We start from the raw sequence: 19,975 nt of genomic DNA, 5'->3' as shown, positions 1-19,975 counted from the left end.
GAGCGAAGATTACAAAAAACTTTCAAGTTTACTTAGCTTGCCATGTTGAGATGGCTCCAGTTCTTCTTGTCTAGGGGTTTGATTCTTGAAGATGAAAACCTGACATGAGGTACTCACGGCTGGTTTGAACTAAATATATTGGAAGGTTGTTGTTGCAGAGTTCTTTTCTTTTCCACTGACTCTCTCACATTTCAGTGTATCATACAGTCTTTGACTTTTCACATTAACAAAGCCGAAATTACATTGTCCGCACAAAAATACGTCCGATCACATCCGAGACAAGCTTAGGACTCTCTGAATCTGCGGAAAACACAATATTCCAAAGGGTTTACAAGTTTTCTTAACAAATAAATTCCTGTTAGTTTTCGTTACATTATTAATTTCGATTATTATTTCATAGATGAATCCAGAAACATAGTAAACACTATATGATTGCGTAATTAATGATACAAATTTTAAGTGTGCAAATAATTCATAGTTTCAAATGTTGGTAAAAAAATAATTTTAACTGTACATTCGGAACTAGTACTTATAGATTATTAGAAGATTTCATGAAGTAATTTCTTTTCATAAATTTTAGCTTGAAATATAGCATACTGTGTATAAAGTTATATGCATTTTTTCAGAAAAGCAGCTCAGATAATATTAACCTGTCCAGAACTCGAAAAATAATACTGGTATCGATAACTAATGTCGAGGAAAGTAATGTTAGAGGAGGACATCCGTTACAAGTTTCTTCTTTTGTAAACTTATCAACTCGGTATTCAAGCTCGGTCGCCTACAAGTATTATTCCGGTGATAGCGTCTGTATATGTCTGGCATGACAGATCATTATAAATCAGCCTCACCAACCACCTTCGGCAACACAGGAAGTGTAAAGTTCACAAATTGCTCACCATGCAGTTTTTATCAGCGGTACGGATTCCACATTCGTAACAGACGCAGACCAATATCGGTAAGGCCAGGCAGCCTTCCTTTCTGAGAAACAATTTCAAATAACCAGCGCAGCGTGAATATCAATAAAAACTGGATCCAAGGCCGACGCGCAGCCTCACACGCAGTTACCGCCCGAATGGTCTTCTGGTGGTGTGACCAGCCAGCAAGCACGAGGAAAACTGGTCGTACTCCCTGCAGCCTCAGACCTCGTTTTGCAAAAAGGCTGAGCCGCTTAAATCGCCTTCACCGCCAATGACCCCCTGGCAGGCCAGAGAAGTTGCACATCTCATCCTCAAAAATAGGTGTGTTGTTTCTGTCCAGAATCGCCAACAATCTCATTCCCCAAAGCATATATATTTCATCCTGACCCACCCAGCATATGGGAAACGGGGAGGACGTTTAAGACCCGCTTTCGTGAGCACTTGTTCAATAAACGCCCTTAGAAATCGTATAAATCAATCTCTGCAGAATAACTCAAAATCGAGAAACGCACATTTCCTACTACATCCTTGCTAAAGATGGAAACCTTGCATACAGTTGACTAGGGTTACAAATGAATCTATTAGAAGAATTTGAAATAAATAAACATTCATACTTTAGTTCAAAGGATTTCTTGAATGATTAGCTTGCATAGCAAAATAGACACTATTCTGATTGCATAGCATCTCTTATAAAATGTGAAAATTAGACCATTCTTTTTAGATATTAGAACTATGTGCCATATTTTTACAAATGTATCATATATATCTTCTTATGTACCGTAGTTATATATGCTTTTATATATATTCCTTGCTATTGACTCAACTGCTTGACATGTACTTATATGTGATGTCTCTCAATCAGTGTTTACAATAATCATATAGTTTTGGAAATGTTATGGCATAATACAGTATTTCTGTGAAGAAGATATCGCCATCTGTTAAACCAATACTAAGTAAGTTTCTATAATACACTTCTTGTAGTTCACGTAAATGTACGACCAAGGTCTGTTGATTTATAATAGCCCTCATTATGTATTCTTCTGAAGATGATGCATTGGTTTGCTGAAACAGGTAAAGCGAAACACAAGTATCTGTGCAAGTGATGACTGAATTTTATTCTGAAATACACTCCAATACACAAAAAAGCGCCTCACCTCGAAGGAATTATCTGAATGGGACGGGAATGATTAAAATTTCAGCAGAATTGGGTAATTTATTCAAGGGAAAGAGCTTCAGAAACTGAACAAGTCAGTAAAGCGTCGGACCTTACGCAAGCAGTTATTCGGCTTGGCATCGATTGATAGAGTTGTTTGAGATCTTTCTGAGGCGGTTCATGTCAATTTCTGTCCAGTTCTGTCTTCACCTTGGAATATCACTGACCGCAGTAGAATTGTCTTCAGTGATGCTTTCTGCGTCCAAGTGACCCCAACGATCAACGAATCCATGTCTGGAGGCTCTCCAGGTGTTGTTGGGATACTAATCTGAATATTGCCCGCCATACTGGCTGACGACCAGGTCGGGTTGACAGAGGAGATAGAGAAGATTCAAAGAAGAGCGGCGCGTTTCGTCACAGTGTTATTTGGTGAGCGTGATAGTGTTACGGAGATGTTTAGCCAACTCAAGTGGCAGACTCTGCAAGAGAGGCGCTCTGCATCGCGGTGTAGCTTGCTGTCCAGGTTTCGAGAAGGATGAGGTATCGAATATATTGCTTCCCCCGACTTATACCTCCCAAGGAGATCACGAATGTAAAATCAGATTCGAACTAGTACGAATGCTTTCCGGCCGTCGTTGTTCCAGCGAACCATACACGACTGGAACAGGAAAGGGAGGTAATTACAGTGGCACGTAAAGTGCCCTCCGCCACACACCGTTGGGTGGCTTGCGGAGTGTAAATGTAGATTTAGATGCAGTGACGATCAGGGGTGCCATTTCTTTTTGTAGCAGGACCCTTTTGGTTGTCATGTGCGGCACCATTAGAGCACAACAATACGTCGTCGATATTCGACGCCCTGTTTTGTTGCCCTTCGTGTCGAGCCATCCTGCACCTAAATTTCAGCAAAATAATTTCTGTCCGCACAGGGCGATAGTTTCCGCTGCTTGCATTCGTGTTTACCAAGGATTATCTTGGCCAGCAAGGTCACCGGATCTCTCCTGAATTGAGAACGTCTGGAGTGTTGTGAGCAGGGTCCCCCAACCAGTTGGACAATATTTTGCACGAAAGCTCTCAGGAGGAGATCTAGTGACTCTATAAATCAATGCCAAGCTGAATAACTGCTTACATAATGGCCAGAGGTGGACCAACGCGTTATTGGCTCGCACAATTTGGGAAACTCTTTCTCTTGAATAAACATCCAATTTTTCTGAAATTGTAATCATTTGTTTGTAGATCTGCATCATATCAACCGATTTCGTTCCATTTGGATAATTTCTTTGCAGTGCTTCGTTTTTTTTTGTCTTAGAGTTTATTTATTGCAGTTGCTGGAAAAATGCACTACTGGCCATTAAAATTGCTACACCAGGAAGAAATGCAGATGATAAACGGGTATTCATTGGACAAATATATTGTACTAGAACTGACGTGTGGTTTCATTTTCACGCAATTTGGGTGCTTAGATTCTGAGAAATCAGTACCCATAACAACCACCTCTCGCCGTAATAACGGCCTTCATACGCCTGGGCATTGAGTCAAACAGAGCTTGGATGGTGTGTACAGGTACAGCGGCCCATGCAGCTTCAACACGATACCACAGTTCATCAAAAGTAGTGACTGGCGTATTGTGACGAGCCAGTTGCTCGGCCACCATTGACCAGACGTTTTTAGTTGGTGAGAGATCTGGAAATGTGCTGGCCAGGGCAGCAGTCGAACATTTCCTGTATCCAGCTGTATCCTGCTGAAATGTAGAGTTTCGCAGAAATCGAATGAAGGGTAGAGCCACGGGTCGTAACACATCCACTGTTAAAAGTGCCGTCAATGCAAACAAGAGGAGACCGAGACGTGTAACCAATGGCACCCCATACCATCACGCCTTGTCATACTCCAGTATGACGATGATGAATACACGCTTCCAGTGTGCGTTCACCGACAGGAGCAACTGGCTCGTCACAATATGCCAGTCACTACTCATGATGAACTGTGGTATCGTGTTGAAGCTGTACCTGTACACGCCATCCAAGCTTTGTTTGACTCAATGCCCAGATGTATCAAGGCCGTTATAACGGCGAGAGTTGGTTGTTCTGGGTACTGACTTCTCAGGATCTATGCACCCAATCTGTGTGAAAATGTAATCACATGTCAGTTATGGTATAATATATTTATCCAATGAAATCATCTGCATTTCTTCTTGGTGTAGCACTTCTAATGACCAGTAGTGTATTTTTGCATTCCACGGCGCCTTCCCCAGCTAGCAGGTTCAGAATTGGTTGCACGGAGTCTGCCGTTATGCCAGACTCGGTCAATAGGTGCCTACAGTTGCGCTCTGGACGCGGGGACCACCCAGACGGTGGACGTGCATCGGCCAGCGATGAGCAGAGTGTTCGAGCAGTGTGGTGCGTGTTGCAGGATGGGCATGCAGCTGCCAGCCGCCTGGCAGGGCATGCCGGGCCAGCCGCAGATCCCGGCGGCGGCGCAGCAGATGGCGGCGGCGGCTCAGGGCGCGGCCATGCAGCAGCCGGCCGGCATGATGGCCTACCCTATGCAGCAGTTCCAGGTACGACCCGGCCCAGCTCGCCTGCATGACCCCGGCTGCCTGCCGCCACCAGACCCTCCAGCGTTCGCGACGGCTTCCCCACTCCTCCCCCCCCCCCCCACCCGACTCCCTATGGGACACCGCAGGGACGAACAGGGTCTTTACTCCAGTGGTCTTACGTGCAGAGTACCTGATCAAAAGTATCTGCCCACTTATTAGTGGACACTGATCATCCTTAGCCTTTTTGAAGACTTGGACTCTGCTGGGGACCTTTCAGTTCTTCCTGAAGAGCAGGGCATAGAGCAGGCGATCAAGGTGGACGCTAGGTTCTCGAGCAAAGCCTACGTCCTATCCTGTCCCAGAGATGAAATGAAATGTGCGTGTGGCTAGGGCCATCCATGGGGTAGACCGGTCACCTGGTGCAAGTCTTTCTAGTTCAGGCCACTTCGGCGAATTGCTTGTTGATGAGAATGAAATGATGAATAAGACAACACACAGCCAGTCCCAAGGTGGAGAAAATCACCAACCCAGCTGGTAGTCCTCCCTCGCATTGATCACTCAGCTATGGAGATGGATGTACCAAAGATGTCCCACTTGGTTCACACTGAGACTCTGGGCAGGCCGCTCCAGTTCAGGAATATTATGGTCTACAAACCATTGTCTCACAGATTCTGCCTTACAATGATGTGCATCCTCATACTCGGACAATCGTAGTATCCTAACACTTCCTCTACTGTAAGCAACAATACTGTAAATGTGTCCATATCCTTCTACATTAAGCATTTTCGTAAGCCCAACAAGGGGATACTTCCCCGATCATGGAAAACAGCCCCATACTCCTCGGTACACCACATGATGACTATTAACACTCCGCAGGCATTGGCCAAACCCAAACTCTTCTATCGCTTTGCCACAGTTTATAGTGTGATCCATCACTTCCGATCACTCATTTCCAGTCCAGTGGTGTCCCTCTTTGTATGACCTCAGACATCACTAAGCACTGACTAGAGAAATGCGTGTCTTCTGAGATACTGCTCAACCACTGTATCCCTTCTTTTTAGCTCACTACGCACAGTCACCGTACTGTAGCGCTTTGGAACTCATGAGTGAGTCCTCCTGCTGATTTCATACGATATTTTATAACCACCCTCCTCAATGCCTTATGATCCTCTCCATCTTGATCTTGGTGTAGCTGCAGTTGTTTCTTCACTTTTACACCGTACAGACGTATCATCAACAGTGGGCTTGAGGAACTTTAGATGAGATGAAATGTCGATGATGATGGTAATGATGATGAAGACAACACACAGCCAGTCCCAGATGGAGAAAATCTCCAACCCAGATGGCAGTCACCCCTCGCATTCTGCTGCACTGATTGCTCATCTGTGGAGATGGATGTACCAAAGATATTCCACTCGGTTCACACTGAGACTCTGGACAGGCCACTCCAGTTCAGGAATATTACGGTCTACAGACCATTGTCTCACAGATGCTGCCTTACGACGATGTGCGTCCTCACACTGGGACAATCATACTATCCTAACACTTCCTCTACTGTAAGCACTAAACAATACTGTAAAATGTGTCCACATCCTTCTGCATTAAGCATTTTCATAATACCAATCATGGAAACCATGGAAAAAAGCCCCATACTCCTAGGTAAACCACATGATGGCTAGTAACGTTCCCCACGCATTGGCCAAACCCAAACTCTTCTATCGCATTGCCACGGTTTATAGTGTGATCCATCACTTCAGACCACTCGTTTCCAGTCGTGTCTCGCTTTGTATGGCCTCAAATGTCACTAAGCACTGACTAAAGAAATGCGTGGCTTCTGAGAAACTGCTCATGCACTGAATCCCATCATTTTAGCTCCCTACGCACAGTCATCGTACGGTAGCGCTTTGGAACTCACGACTGAGTCCTTCCGCTGATTTTATACGATATTTTGTAACCACCCTCCTCGATGCCTTATGATCCTCTCCATCTTGATCTTGGAGTAGCTGTAGTTGTTTCTTCGGTTTTACACCGTACAGACATACCATCAACACTGGGCTTGAGGAGATTTAGATGAGATGAAATGTCCCTAGTGACATCCAATGGGTATCTGACGTTTGACGTAACTCAAATGGCTCAAATGGCTCTGAGCACCATGGGACTTAACTTCTGAGGTCATCAGTCCCCTAGAACTTAGAACTACTTAAAGCTAACTAACCTAAGGACATAACACACATCCATGCTCAAGGCAGGATTCGAACCTGCGACCGTAGCGGTCGCGCGGTTCCAGACTGTGGCGACTAGAACCGCTCGGCCACTCCAACCGGCCTTTGACGTAACTGACGTCTCCTTAGCTACCCATTCTGTTTTATTAATATACTGATAACTAGTCGCTGGAGAAAAGAAAACTGTCACTTGATGTTCGGCAATTCAACTTTATTCACGCGTTTCGAGTAAACTCATCCTCAGAATATCAAAAGAAGGGGATCCGTACAGACGGTATGGCGTCGTGTACAAATAAAAAATTGTAAACTGCATAACGCCATACCATGTGTATGAAGCCCCTTACTTTCTTTAATACCATGCAGATGAGTTTCTTCGAAACACGTAAATAACGCTGAGCTGCTGAACATGAAGTGACAGATTGATGCCTCGGGATTACGGTGTAATGGGTTCGATTCCTGCCTGGGTCGGGCATTTGCTCTGCCCGGAGATTGTGTATTCGTGTTGTCATCATCATTCGGCAAAGTGGCGAGACCAGACAGTAAAGAGATTTGGAATTCATGTGGGCGCTGATTACCACGCAGTTGAGCTCCCCACAAAGCAGATATCATCATCACCATACTGTGACCAGTTCCACATTACGTAGTAATGTCCAGATATTTTTGGTGACATAATGTACAACTACAACATAGGTGGCACGTGGTTAAAAGTCTGGTCGCGCAATCAAGAAAAGTGGGTTTCAAATCCCTGATCGTCCACCAGTATCTCGATTAATGTCCGTAGTTTTCCTAACGTGCTTAAAGAGAGTAATGGGGTGGTTCCCTTAAAAAGCACACTGCAGACTTCCTTCCGAAATTTTCCCTTAATGACCTCATCGACGATGGGGTTTAACTCCAGACACCCCTCCTTCAATTTTTGTTGCCATACATTCACCTGAAACTCGTCGCCTCGCGATATTTCAGTTGGAATTGTATAAGCCACTTCTTTTATTGAAAACAGTCTGATCGCCGCTGTAATCCGAGGCATATGAGCACTGAATGGTGGCCTTATGCACAATATATTATTTGTCATAGCGGAAACGTTTCAAACATACATGATATGTTGGGCCAACAGTACTCTAATAATGTCCGAATTCCGATATGTTGGCGGATAAGGGAAGTCTCCTCATATTAACGGTACATGTAGAAGATATTGGGATGTATGTGTATCTGGGGGTGATTTTTTCGGAGACTGGGATGGGGTGTTTGAACCAAAACCATCTTTCGGAGACCTGTTCCACAATTAATTCGTTGTGAGTATAGGACCATCTGAAAACGGTATGACTGCCAAAACCGTTGCAGAATCATCACCAAGTCGGTGGCTGTTTCTATAGTTACACTAATATTCTACATACAGAAGCAGTCTAAGGTTGAGTTGTGGCATGGGTTTTAACAAGCACACAATTCAAGATACGAATGAAAAAGTGACTGGGCACCTTTCTGAAGCTGCAGTGTGTCTCTTCATGGATTCATTTCATTCATATGGGATTCATAAAGTAGTATGAACCACCAATTAATTATCCAGAGTCTTCCTAGGAAACGATTGATATAAATCCTGAAGGGTTCTCGGTTAACTGGATGATACATTATTCTTCTCAATGAAAACTTTCCTGTTTCTGATTTTCATGTGTAAGGCACTTATTTTATTTTCAACTGTATTTCGCAGTGGTTCGATCGCAGGGAGTCCGGCAGTTGATGAGGCGAAGAGTGACCTGTTAATTCATCCTCACACTCAACAAAACAACTGTACCCGTTTCAATCTGTGTGATTTTTAGCACCATCACCATTAGACACACAGCAGTTGCTGGAAATACGTCCTCCTCCATTAAAAGAGTATGGTCACGTATTGTGCACTCACAGAGGCTAAATTGCCCTGCAAGGGGCCTCCCGGCCAAAGACGCCAACGTTCACAGAGGTTAAAAGAAATATTTCCTTTCAGGGGGGCTAGTTTTCCAAAAGAAAGTGAAAAGACGCGCTAACACACACACGCCGCACGCACACTCACACACACACACACACACACACACACACACACACACACAAGCTCGCGCGCGCTTGCTCAGTAGGAGCGAAAAAGAGAGTGTAATAGAAATTCTAGAATCCCGAAAGAAACATAAGCTCTGGAAGCGTATTTCCGTTGGTTGAGAAAACTTACATCGGAGTTACTTCCTACACGAATCACGCAACCTTCAAATACCTGATATCACTTTTTGAGCGTAATCTCCTGATTTGCATCTCAAACGACATTAGCTCTTCAATTCTGCAGTTTTTCTCAAACGTCTTACAGCATTTACACCTCAGTTGAAATTTCTTTCGAATGCGTAATCCATTGAACCAAAATTTTCCTCCTAATACTCTGAATTGCTAACATCCTTCTTATCTTTATTATCGTCCTGCAGTGACTGCCGCCACACTATATACATTCCTTCCATACAAAGCCAGACCATCCCATCTATCCGAACCTTATTTTTTATAATGGCCGAAGCAGCGCTTAAGAACAAAAGGCGTACAACGCTGTACTTTTTTATATATTTACTGCCTCTATAGAGGACAGTCCAATGAAATGTTGCCGTCGATAATTATATTGTTGACTTGTCCGTGGTATTTCAGAGCTTGCTGAATGAGCAGTTTGTTTCACACATTAAGCATGAGGAAACCCTGAGAAAGATTTGCTTACTGTTGTCAGATTAATTTGGTAGGCGCTTCGTAATGACCTTCTCTCAACTGGGTTGTGTACCGCGACTTCTCCAAAGACTTCCAGATGTTGCAGCTTTTGCACGTTATACAATCTCTCCGTAGTGTATGTTGAGCGTATGCACGCAGTGGTGCTTCATTGCAGCAGCCGGAGCGTCCTAAAATGTAAACATACATGCGAAGCGATTAAAAAGTTTGAACGGAGGTCCGCCCGATAAATTCCCTTAGGGATTTTAGTCAAGACTTCTTCAGCTGATTGGGTATCATTAAAAACGTAGAAGTTTTAAGATGATTTCAAGACAGTCACACTTTTGAGAGTAATGTGACACGAAACATTTCTGAAGAAACTTCACTGCAACTGAAGCATAAAACACTGCAACTGAAGCAGCAAAAGGAGATATGGTTCAAAATAATCTGATGTACGTTCTATGTATGTTTCAATGTATCAGATGTTTAACTTTTTGGCACTGCCGTACTTTCGAAGTCTTTGATGACATCAAAATAGAAGGAAAGGAAGCAGTGGATTCTATTACGAAGCTTCCTGATATAATAAATGTATATCTCCTTGCATTATATTAGTATGCAACGGAAATGAATATAATTCTTTTGTCTTTTGTCATGTATGGAAGTCTCTTTGACGCTTAACTAGAAAAATCTGCAAGTCTGTTAAATCCAGCCTGAAAGAATTTTTAGTGTCAACAGCGTCAACTTTACTAGTAACAGATGCACAACATAATTTGATTAAAAAAACCGTACTGCTATTGTTACCTTCAAAAGTCACCTCTCTTACACTGTATAATTTTCAGTAGATTTATAAAATAGCTATGGCACATTTTTGAATTATACTGACAATGTCAATGTTGCTCTCGCCAAACATTGCCACATGGCCAGATCACAAAATCTTTAGCAGACATCTCTTTCGCGCCCTCTATTACGAACAGGGAAACCGAAACATACATGCACTGTTGACAAATAGAGCAGTATTTGACAAGTGATTATTGTTTTATTAATATCATAGTCGTTATCACTTTATTTCACAGAAGTGTAGCGGAATCACCAGAGAAATTATAAAACCTAAGCAAATTTTTCGTTTCAAAATAAGTGGTGTATATGTTTGTTACTTTTTCTATAAAGCTAAGCATGTCTTAGAAATCACGGAAGAAATTTTTTGTGCTTGCAATAAGAATGTCCGCAACAGTAGGAAATGTGAAACTTTGTCATCATTGTTGTTCTTAGTTACACATGCATGCTTTGTTTAATGACTATTTTGCCTAAAGTAGACTTTTACATTTATATGTTTTCATTTGTTTACTCATAAATGAGAAAATAACTACACTGCCTGACAAAAAAGAAAAAAAAAATGATGCACCCAGAAGGGGAGCAGGAAACGAAATGGAACTTTACGGGTTTGAGAGGGTATGCAATGTTATTTCAGTGACTATGAAATCGAGCCAAATTTACTGGGTTCTAGGCAGTATGAGCCCTCTTATGAGTGTGACGTTGTACCCGCTCTGGCCTTGGTGCGTGAAATTTGGAAATTTGTGGTAAGTTCCTGTGGGACCAAACTGCTGAGGTCATGGGTCCCTAGGCTTAATCTAACTTTAACTTACGCTAAGGACAACACACACACCCATGCCCGAGGGAAGACTTGAACCTCCGACGGAGGGAGTCGCAAGAATCGTGGCAAGTCGCCTCGGACCACGCGGCTACCCCGCGAGTCATGGAGGCATGAACTGTTTGCGTTGGACAGAGTGTAAGAAAGTCGTTGATTCCACTCCTTAGGCTAGCTGACGCACAACTGCTGTGACAGGTCCTTCATAATCCGGATTCAGGAACTGCGAGGGGGCTGAGGTCCTATCTGCTCCCACACATCTTCCATTGGGGCAGATATGGACATGTTGCTGGGCACAGAAGTACGCAGACAGATTCTGGAAACAAGAGCCACGTGTGTAAGAGTTTTATCCTTTCTAAAAATCGCATCATGATACTATAGCGTGACAGGTTGTGCCGTCAGAGTTCCCTTCATCGCTATTAGGCGTGACCTGAGTCATATCAGACGGATCTACACATCATGACGCCGAAGTAACACCGCTGTCCTCTCCAAAACTATGGAAGAAGTCACCTCTCCCTAGGTGTCCGCCATGCTCGCCGACGAGTGTACCATGAGCAGTGCCGAACCGCGATTCATCACAATGAGACGCCATTTATCAGCATTCCATGTTTCCCATTTTACGACCCCACTCCAAACGCAGCCGTTTGAGTGTTGTGTTGACGACAACGCACGCGCTGCGTGGTAATTCCCTTGTCTGGCTGCTGCCAGTCACGGATCAATGGTGTATGATGACACAGAATGTAGTAACGCGTCCATTACTTGTTCTCGGATGGCTGGCGCGGATGTGGAGTCGCGATCTTCCCTTGTGGTTGTGGCCCACCGGAACCTTGACTACAAGCATGGCTGCCCCCACTTTATAATGCGGTCCAACACCTAGATACTGTCACCTCCGAATGCCCCGATAATCTGGATATTGCACAATTTGATCAGCCGGCCAAATGGCGACCCTTACTGAGGCACTTTTCAATATGAGTCTGCCTCATTCCGTGCGCTTCACGGCGATTAGTCAACATCTGACGCTCTTCACATCCAGCTCTATAATCATTTACACACTCGCCGATGTGTATGTACAAATTTACATTAAGATCAGACGTGTCTTCTGGGTGCTTCACCTTTTCTGTCAGGCAGTGTAAATAGATGTGTGATCAATATTTCGAAACTGTTGTAAGCTTCGTTGTGTCCCAGGAGGAAATATAGGAAAAAACACGGATTTTGTTACAAAAAGGAATGGTATTCTAATGGGAATACTAAGCAGTTAATAAATTCATTATATATTCTTATAGTTTTCTCTTGTAATCTCATAACGCAAATTTTCCCCAAAGCATTTAGATTAGAGAAGGTATGAAAAATTTTGTTTTGTTAATCCAGATAAATGGCAAAATGCAAGAATAATTAATGGCCTAAAGTTTTAGACTAAGCTATGATGTCACTGAATCAGAAACCTCATTCACCATTTTTAGAGGATTTTTGTGTTCTGTTAAGATGTGTAGTAACTGCTCAAAGTTAAAGTTTATTGCTCTAGCTGTACAATACTTCGATATCTGTGATGTGTCTGTTTATAAAGCCATCGTAAATGCATTGTTCAGTTCATTTGTGGAGGTATTGCTGTTTTGCAATAGCTATTTATTGGGCGGTGCCTAATCGTGTGCCGCCTTGTCTAAATGGTGCATTGTGAAACTGACTCTTGCATTGCTCTCTTGTTGATAATTTTTAACATAATTTTTGGGATGATGTGGTGTGTGAGTGTGTTTGACATGCATGCCTCCTACTTTTGCTCCTTGCTATTTTTTTACTTGTTTTGTACCTCTTTGGGAAACCTCTTTCTTAACATCTTGCATGCTGTTTATAAAATCGCATGGGACTTGCGTAATTGTAGAAGATCATAAACATTGTAATATTATGATGAACAGGAATCTGGAGACATTTTCAAAACATTTTCTTGAGTCATTTGAAAACGTCACTGTCATATAGATAAAAGACTTTCATTAAGCACATTACAAGAATTTCACTCGAGTAATAACTGTTTCCAGTCACACTTCATTTTCTTCATTGTGTTAAATTACCACAATTTGTTCATAAAATCATTTTTTTAACGGAAGAACAAGTTAGACTCTTTGATATTTGAGACAGCATGAACATTCCGTGAAAAATAGATTGATTGCAGAATTCTTAACTGTAGACTCAATCCAGAAGATTGGAAAGTTGGCCTCACTAAAGAGGGTTCTTGTGTCTTTCTTTCAGGCACAGTGATATGCATATGATACAGTAGCCGGGCGGTCAGCCCCGGCAGCCAATCCACGCTCGTTAAACCAAGTGATAACTCAACCTTGCATGAGTAACAGATATACGTAACTACAGAACCACCTGCACCGCCATTCCGCTAGGCCTGCTGCAGCCTGCAACCTCTATATATATATTATATAAATAAATAAATAAATATAACTGTAATGGTAGAAAGCCCAAGGCTAGCTGTACACCCACCTGTGTCAGGCATTATGGTCTCAATACCGGAAAGTCAATAGTAGCTATAAAAAAAAAGAAAAAAAATGAAAAAACCGCACGGTGGCTAGCGACTACTTCAGCCCCACTCTGTCGCAGCTGCACTAAAATCCATCCATTTTTCTCAACAGATTGAAAAGGAAAAAGTTTCACGTTTGTTCCGAGGAGCACTGTAACATTGTAATTAAAGCTGAAAGACCCTGTGTTGCGCCGTGATTGCTTCGAAAAGCGGTACCTGGGTACCTCCCATCGAAGCATCGCAGACGTAACATTCAGAGCGCCGCCATACTTGATTCGTTCTCGGAAACGATCGTTGCATACTCTTACGAACTGTGAATCCAACAATAACTGCGCTTATTTTAGTTTCATCCACTCAAATTTCAGACGTTAGGAGGCATGAATAGGAAAAAATAAAGAAAACGTTTGTTGTTCCCTAAGCTGCCTTACTACAATCCAAAAGACTGTGTGGAATGTTCAAACGAGATCGCTGCCGAACTTTCTAAACATGTTTAACCAATATTTCCCCCTGCATTTTCGGTTCACAACACATACAACTGCAGTGACAGAACATCTGCACGACCCCACTACGAAGCATTTTATACAGAATGTCAGACAAACAAAGGGCACGTAGATTTCGTGGTTATTTTTATACAAACTTTGTAAGCATTCATATAAATAATGTGTCAACTGAAATAAAAACTGCCGTAGAGAAACGTACTGCTGTTATAAATAGCGAGCTTCCGACGTAAATACCAATATCACTAGTTCAGCTGTCAAATATAGGGGAAAAAGCACAGTTATTGTTCATTCTCTGAAACATATTTTATTAAGCATTTTTTCTGAACGATCACTGTAGAAAGAGTCAAATATGGCCGCCAAATTCAGGCACTTCACTAAAACTATATATTTATTCAAATGAAACAATAGATTTCTTAGAAGACTCTAACATTTTGTACAATCCATTTGGTCATAGATTTTTATTAACCTAGTGTTATTAAGAGAATGACTCTGTAAATAAGTCAGTGTAAGTACATTCCACACTGGATGTGCATATGATTCTGCCTACAAGAAAAGGCACAAAACCGTTGTCTATGCGTCATTTCTTCAGAGAAGAAAAATATTTTAATCATAACTAAGAAATTGATTGCATTAGTAAGCTAACGCTGAAGTCCTCAAATTTGTTTCGTAGACAGCTGTAATTTATTTCTTTCGCCTTCAAGTGTGGTATGTATATCAACAAACAGGAACTTTCTCCATGAGGCTCGTTTGCATGATACTGGAGACAGGAGCCGTTGTTAATTTCTTTCCTTTGTTCTTCCGTCATCAGATACACATGAAATTACTCGGCACCTTTACCTACCCACGAACCACGTAGAAGCACCCAACACGCCTTCTTTTGACACCACATTTATTTCTCTCGTAGTACAGGAACAAGGAATTCTTTCACGGGTTTCATATCTGTTCCTACTAGCAAGCACAACTTTCATGGCAGCTGCAAAAGAGAAAGAGTAACTGCACTTCGAACGAACGACTGTCAAATCTTCGTAGCTTCATCATGGTTCCCTGTAGTTTTGATTACTCGGATCGTCGTCATCTTTCAAATATGCCTAAGAGAGGGGAAGAAACACATTACAATATGTTTGTTTTTCTCACTTTAGTTTCATTGTTTATTTTCTTTCTCTCCCCCTTCCAATTTATTTTGATTTTGCGGTGACGTGCGACAAGTCACGAGCACGGCAGCAGGCACAGTTCGCGAAGAAACCTGCTCCAGATCTTCCGCAATTCCGGAGGCGCGTCCGAAATTGCACGTCGAAAATCGCGCTTCTAAACTTGCGCGCGTAAGCTCTCGCGTCAGAAATCTCGTCGCTTCGCTTGTAGCGCACTGAAGACGACTTGCGGCGGACGGGAGCATTTATATTCGCGAACTGTGCCCGCCTGCCGAGACCTCCCCCTGTCCAATCCCGCGCCCTGGTGTGTCTGCTGAACTGTCGCCTCGCGCGCTCAACCTTCTTCCCTGGTAGCTCAAGATGTGATGTTTGTTTTGGCCGGCGCGCGGCTTCCGCAGTTGGCAGACGACGATTGGCTAGCTCCCAGTCTCCTGGTCTGATGGTAAGACGGCCAGGCCGCGAGCGACGAGTGTGAGTAGAGAGAGTGGTCGTGGTGGTCGTGGTGGTGGTGGTGGTGGTGGCGGTGGTGGTGACGATGACCCGCTGGGCTCGAGAGCGCGCCCTCGCCGCTCTGCCCGACCCCTGCAAACAGCCAAAACTCTTGCATGCTAATTCTTCACTTCAATTTCTGTTCTGTTCTCAAACAACAAAAAAAAACAACAACTACTATTACAACAAAAACACTTAGAAATAAAAGTAACAAGAATACACATTTGTAGAAAAAAAAACTGTGCAGTTCTTTTTTTTTTTAATTATATATATATATATAGGAGCTTATGAGGTGTTGGGGCAAAACTTGACAAAAGTTATAAATCAGAAGATTGCCTGAATCAGTCTCATAATGCTGAATGTAGGTTGTGTTTCGACACATGAGCAAACATTTTCAAACACGAACATAAATACTGAGTGAAAATGGAGTCTGTCATACTTGAGAATACTACATAGATATAATTTAGGGAAAATGAACCTGACTTGTGTGAAACAGAAAGAATCTAAAATTTGGGGTGGGGCTTATTTTCATAGTACCGAGAAGTGTGGATAACATGGTTCATGTGTACTTGTTAAATGATAAGAAAATATAAGGGTCATCCCTTATAATATGTACAAAGTTCAGTGTAGCTAGCAGAGACAGAAAATACCCTTATGTAGATTGTAGATATTCACACCTTAGGTCATAAAACAATGGGAGTGTCAGGAAGAATTAACATTCTCTCCTGAAGGTCGGTTATTGATGATTATAAGAGGAAAATACCAAAAAAGATAGAAATGAGGTAACCATGCTAGTTATTTAGACTAGATTTTAAATGTAGTGTCGATAAATAGGAATATGTAACCCAATGTTAAAACTGTATCCGCCGTGAAAACCAAAATAATCGCATAGTAAGTTGGCTGAGGTGTCTAATCCACTGTACACAGAGGGAATTTTATATATATTTAAGAAAGATAACCACTGAAATAATAATATATATTATATAACGTGAAAGACGGACAGTAGGAGTAAACTTAGATAAAAATTAGTGTTGTTTGTAGGATGCCATTTAAGAAATCGGCATAGTGAAAAACATAGTGCTAGTATTCGTAGCTTTTGGAATGGTTTGTATATACGTGAGGATAGTGTTGTTAATTCCTTCTGCTTGTTTCAGATTTGACACCTCAGCTGAAAAAAAAAATATATTGTAGTAGGCATAACAAATTATATGTATGTGACCTTCCCTTTTCTCCCCACTCCTTTACCCCTTTTTTGTTGGTCACTGCAAAACACTTGACTCAATGTCTTGCGGCATTCATCATTAGCAAAATTTAAAGCCAGTGATAAGCAGCTCCTCTTTCCCTGCTGGGAAATGAAAGACTGATATCAGATGCAAAGATTTTTAAATATAATGCGAAAAAATTACAATATGAATTACAGTTTTTGCTGTTTGTATTTGCAGTTTATTAATTAGAGCAACAGATCGTCGAAACAATTACTGGAAATAATGTTTTTAGTGAGACGATATCGCAGGGCAGTGTTCAACTTTTTTGCAGTGTGTTCTTCCTATAACACCACCAATATCATCACATTAGCCACTGGGCTTGTGCAAATCATTTACAGAACGTTGTTTAATCTTAGGCATGGCAACCTATTTGAAAGAAAAGACAGGTTTAATCAACAGCATCACAGTATAAATATGCACATGTTGTTGAAAGATACAAGCATGTTGCCACTGTATCCTTACACAACAACACATTACTCAAAAAGAGTGAGATTGGCTTCCATCTCACCTGCATAAAAATGTTAATGTAACTGGAAATATTTTGACTTGTGAATGAAGTGGTTCATAGTTTAAATGACGAAACAAGCACAGCAGTCATATAATTTTATATAAAGGTGTAATTAGAATATAGCAAGGTTTGCTGTTTCTTATTTTTAAAAGAAATTCGAACGGAGATTTATTACTACACGCATTATTGCAAATGGTGTTTTCATTCAATTTTGAAATTTTAAGAAAAGATATATAAAGAATTTAATTTACTATCAGATCCTACTTAGTTACACAATGATAGATTTATAAATACTAACTTTATTGCAAGTTAAAAAAGCAAAGCTCCAATTTGATATATTTGCAAATATTTTGTAATAATTAGTTTTTCATTTTGTACAAAGTGACTATTTTTGTTAAATATTTAAATCAAATAAACTTAAGAGTTTTAGGAAAGGAAATATACATGAACACTACAAATATTTGCAAGACATTAAATGGAGAGTTAGAAGATTTTGAATTATTTTATAAAGATATTCACCAGATGTTGCCCTATGCCCATAGTGGTGATTTGACATGTTATGTATTCTCTCCCCCCCTTAAACCCACTCCTTGTTCCCTAGAGATGTTGCTTGGTAATATCAGGTTGTTTCTTCAAATGACACTTTGTTTCCAACATGTTGGTGTTTAGTGTTAAGTTGCTTAATGTGTATCAGTAAATACATTGCAATTTTTAAAGAAAAAATTGCTTATATCATGAAAGTTATCAATTTAAAATAGCCTAAACGTGGTGCCATGAATGGTGGAGAATATTTTGTACTCTGTGAGTGGAAGTGAAGTGTTTTGATACAAGATTTAAAGAAAAACACAAAAAAATCCGACAAGTATTAATATTGGAATCGCTTAATTTGACATAATGTGAACTGTCGTTGAGATTATGTTGTTTGTAAGACACAGTAATTTGCACACTAGATGTAGTTGCACTCAAAATAGCAAATGTGTGTGTGTATTTGTTTTCTATGTGATGGAAGGAAGCCACGTGAATGTAAATAAATGTGAAAATATGTGAAATTTCCCTTCGTGTATTTCCTACAGATAAATAGGTGAAAAGATGCAGCTAGACATAATTTATCACACGTAAATGAACCGTTATCAATTGAAGTTGCAACGAACTATAATGTAAGCCATCGAGCTGTGAATGTCACAAGCCATAGTATATTATTAAAAGCATGTTCAATGATAATGTGAAAGCACTGTAATTTATTTTTTGTGGGGGGAGGGAGGGAAACAAAAAGAGCTTCCAGTCATAAGTATGATTCTCTATATTTTTGGTATAGTGTGTTCCGGAAGAAGATTGGAAGTATTTCGAATAAGAGAGAACTATAAGTCGATCATCCTAACGGTAGCACGAACTTACATCATATTCGCTGAGTGAATAAACTAATGTAATTGCTGAATAGATGAGTCAGTTTTTGACTGTTTCCACCTGCTGGAAGAAGAATGACTGCAGCGTACATACTGCTCTGGAGCTTTTGAGGTTTTTTTTTCTCGCAACGCTGAAGCTAACAACATCTTCAGTGACACGTTTCTCCTGCCAGCTACGCTCAGTGCGCATTAGAGTTGTGTGAAGGTCACAATGATCTGACGATGGAAAAATGTCAAATCATATCAGAAGTGTAGCCTTGAGTAAATTAATGACATATTTTTGACGGAAGGAGAAATGTAAGCGTGAATGTTGAAGGGTCTGTACTTTCGCTCGTATACGGTTTGCGCTGGGCAGTAGCAACCAGGAGAAATCTGTCTACAGGAGATGTTGTCATGGGTAGAATATCATGACTGATGCAGAAAGCAATCTAGCAAATGAGATCAACCTAGGACCTCGCCCTCCTCACACACACACACACTCACCCCTGTACTCTGTGTAGCAAGTGTTTTATACCAGCAACAAAAGTAACATGTAATGAATAGTCCCATATGCTGGGGGTGAAAAATGGTATGTTAAATATAACCTAAGAAGTGAACCAAAATGTAGATAGCCTGAAACGAATACCTAGATTGGTAGTGGAGAATGGAATTGAGAATAAAGAAAGTTATAATAAAACTTTGTTTTACATTCATTTCTTTTCCCTCTCCTGCCTTTGAGCCACATTTCTTAATGCACCATTTTTGCATCACGCTAAAATGAATAATAATTCTACGGTTGTATTCGGAAGATGCTGGTGAGAATGATTTCTATCTGATGGACTGTAAGACACGGCAAGCGATCATTAACGTACCTCTACCTCAGTCTACAACAGGAACACAGAGATGCAAACCATCATAAAATGAAGAGGATAATATTACCGACAATACTTTCGCGTCATTACTGAAAACACGAGGAAAACCTTACTTTCTTACACTTA

General features: G+C 41.3%; 1 protein-coding gene across 2 annotated transcripts in view; it reads left to right on the top strand.

Moving 5' to 3' along the window:
• Positions 1-19,674, top strand: part of LOC126365912 (cytotoxic granule associated RNA binding protein TIA1-like) — a 1,308,360-nt gene extending 1,288,686 nt beyond the window's left edge. Inside the window, exons 8-9 of one of the 2 annotated variants that reach the window (XM_050008648.1) lie at positions 4,477-4,624; positions 15,732-19,674. In XM_050008648.1, coding sequence (XP_049864605.1) covers positions 4,477-4,624; positions 15,732-15,773 — 190 coding nt within the window. In that variant the 3' untranslated portion in view covers positions 15,774-19,674. Of the gene's footprint in view, positions 1-4,476; positions 4,625-13,408; positions 13,671-15,731 lie in introns of those variants that run through there. The other variant, XM_050008649.1, reaches the window with a different exon arrangement.
• The last annotated feature ends 301 nt before the right edge of the window (positions 19,675-19,975 follow it).

This window comes from Schistocerca gregaria, chromosome 4, assembly GCF_023897955.1.
Source record: "Schistocerca gregaria isolate iqSchGreg1 chromosome 4, iqSchGreg1.2, whole genome shotgun sequence".
NCBI lineage: Eukaryota > Metazoa > Arthropoda > Insecta > Orthoptera > Acrididae > Schistocerca > Schistocerca gregaria.
Note: the sequence above shows the minus strand (reverse complement) of the source record. Positions and strands in the feature narration are given on the sequence as shown.